Source organism: Austrofundulus limnaeus, unplaced genomic scaffold (assembly GCF_001266775.1).
Source record: "Austrofundulus limnaeus strain Quisiro unplaced genomic scaffold, Austrofundulus_limnaeus-1.0 Scaffold34, whole genome shotgun sequence".
NCBI classification, from domain to species: domain Eukaryota; kingdom Metazoa; phylum Chordata; class Actinopteri; order Cyprinodontiformes; family Rivulidae; genus Austrofundulus; species Austrofundulus limnaeus.
The window spans coordinates 1,199,404-1,202,426 of NW_013952436.1; the positions used below are offsets into that span (position 1 = coordinate 1,199,404).

The 3,023-nt window shown below is 37.6% G+C and overlaps 1 protein-coding gene across 1 annotated transcript; it reads right to left on the reverse strand.

The window, feature by feature from the left end:
- Nucleotides 1-1,792: 1,792 nt before the first annotated feature.
- vma21 (vacuolar ATPase assembly factor VMA21) lies at nucleotides 1,793-2,852 on the reverse strand (the record flags this gene model as incomplete). Its single annotated transcript, XM_014006078.1, is given in 1 exon segment — nucleotides 1,793-2,852. A coding segment is annotated over 1 exon segment (140 nt), but the record flags the coding sequence as incomplete, so codon positions are not given.
- Nucleotides 2,853-3,023: the final 171 nt, after the last annotated feature.

A 3,023-nucleotide genomic window follows, 5' to 3' on the forward strand; every position in this document is an offset into this window, starting at 1 on the left:
TACAACTTCCCTCTCTTTAACTGAACTAAAAACTTAAATACACAAACTGTTTATGCTACAAACACGTCCATACAGAAACAGTCACTTTAATGTGTGTAAATTCAGTAGTGTGGTGCAGTTTTATTTGCTGTAATTACTGTCTGTTAGCAAAATATCTCGTGAATCACTGGGTACATTTTAATGAAACTGCGAGTCACCAACAGATCWTCTAAACTGGTTAACTTCTGGAGTCAAACAGAATCAAGATATCTGACACAGCTTATCGTTTTTAGCCTACACAAAACCATTATAACAAATATGCTAATTTTAAGTAAAAATTTGGTGCGGTGATAGCTGAGTGGTCCTCAACACAGCATCTTGAAGGACATTTTGTGACTGGTTAACTGTATAAGATCCAGTTTTGTATTTTCATACTTCCTGATCATTGCAGCCACATGTTTTAAACAGAAAATAAGAGTTGTGTCTTATATGAGGCCTTTCTGTCTGCGTAACCAAAAGTTAGTTACGTTCCAACCTCTGAGRTGAAAAGGACCACCTCCAGGGGTGTGACCAGGAAGTCAGACGTCTATGTTAAATGGTTATTTCATCATTATTCAGTTTTGTTAGTTGTTAAGTTTGCAGCAGCTTGAGTTTGTTATTGTTTAGGTTGTGATAAGGCCCAAGGCCTTTTTACTCTGAGGCCTGACTGCTGTGCTGCTTGGAGTAGAGACCAGAATAAAACCTGTTTTTTTTTTTTTAGAAAATAACTGGTTTTCTGCTATTTTATTCAGACTTCCATTAAATGATCATGTATTTCCTACAACCTAATAGAGCTCAACATGTCTATCAACTAGATTATGTTTTCATTGATCTAAGTACTATGATAGGGAGTTCCCAGTTGTAGAAGAAAAATACAAATCATATTTTTAAATTGCAGCTATTTGGTTGGTCTTATTTTGCTATCAATCCAGACTCAGAAAATACTTATATCAACCTGAGGTTGATTTATTATTTATTTATTATCGGTCATGTTTTTACAATAAATTAATAATTATGTTAATTTCATTCATCATGTAAAACAGATTTATACCAGAAAAAATACATAATTTCTAAGTAACAATGATCTAAACCAGACCTGAAGTCAGCCTGTAACTTAGACTTCAGCTAGTAATAAAGTATATTTATTATTTCTTCTTAATGCCATAAAAATAAGAATATTTATATTTACCAGTCAACAGTTAGAAAATGTTCTCTGGTTATAGGATGAAACTTGTCTCTATTATCTAACCATCTCCTCAACAAGTCAGGTTTCTCTAACAGAAACCTAAAAATACATTTATAAAATTATTTTACACTCTGAAGGTCTAAATATGAATCAGAGGACAAAGTAATATTTAATAGTTTGTGTTAAATTGTTGTATGATTCAACAGTGCTGTATATATGCTCCACAAGCTAATATCTGTTAACCAGTTCAATAAATAACAGTGATTACATGGACTTTATAAGATTATTTTAATTTTTAAACTGTTACATTATGTTCTGCTCAGATCACATTGAGCTAAATAAGATCAAATCTGCTGACTTGTGTTGTAAAATGAGACGTTTTCCTGTTTGTCTTCTGTTAATAAATCCATAACACAAACAGCTTTTCTGACATTATTTAAAACATTAGATTATATAAACTGTAAAATATTAATATTTCGGTTAATATTAAGTTTTTATGATTTCTACATCGTCAGTCCTTTTTTCTGCTCTGCCAACATGTACAGTAATGAAAAATCCAAACTCTTGACCATTTAGCGTTAGCCGTTAGCTTCACACACGGTCACATGGTCTCTGCACACTCCAGCTGTTCGATTTAAGCTCTTTGATGAGAGGCAAGAATGAAATACGGCCTAAAAGGCCTCTCATGTTAAGTGCAGCCATTTGCGACTATTTCCTTTCAAGTCGCTAATGAACAAAACCACAAAAAATCTTTTCAACTTTATTTCATTCAAGCAATTCAGCATTCACACTTGTACAAGCTCTAAAAAATTAAATAAAAAAAGTCACTGAACATTTTCACACAAAACGACCATTTAAATAAAAACAATTGCAGTTTGACAACACGGCCTCACCACGGGACACAAACACGCTCAATCAGAGATGAAAAACAGGTGAAAATGACGACGTCGTTCCAAAACACACAACAAATGAAACCTTATCCGTCTTCGGATGAGGACTGAAACTTAAGGACAAGAATGATCAGCTGCGTTCTGGACTCAGACTCACACATCATAAATAAKAGAATGTGGTCTGCAGATGTGCACATCAGTGGATTAACCCGGGATGCATTCTGACATGACAAACTGAGTGTGGASGGGCTTGGGTTGATGCAGAAATGATTTCTGAACACAAAGCCTCTTTAAAAAAACAAATAAATAAAAATCAGAGGTTTCAGAAAAAAGGAATAATTTCAGAGAACCATAAAAAAAATGCCTGCTGGGTTCGGTAAGAAATTGCACCAAGCAGACTCCCATTACCCCAACCCCCCACACCAAGGCAAAAGCAGCACTTCCTGTTTTGCCCTCGGGTTAAAGCCTGAGCCCAAACCAGACCCCCTCGATCGATCTGGTTTTCTCCACGGTGTTGAGTGTTGATGCCCACAGGAGGGAGGAGGGGGATGGGCTCTGTGGATCCCTGCCTGCCTGCGTCCATCTCCGCTGCTCTCAGTAGCTGACCTGGGGCGCGCCTTAATCATGCTTGCCCTTGCTTTTAGGCGCACCTTCGTTCCACGCCACGTAAACGAACAGAGCCAAAACCACGTGCACGGCGAGCACCGCGATGATGGCCGCGTAGAAGTAGCTGTCGGAGCTCGACATCTTCATCGCACCTGAGAGGACCAGAGATAGTGGTGACTGTATCAGTGATGGAAAAAACACAATCGTGAACAGGGCTGGGCGAGAAAACACCAACGATCATCTGTAGACACAAGATCAATGTTAACAGAAAATACGTCCAACAGAACGTAGGCTGTGTCCAAAACAGCAGGACGGGTCCTCCG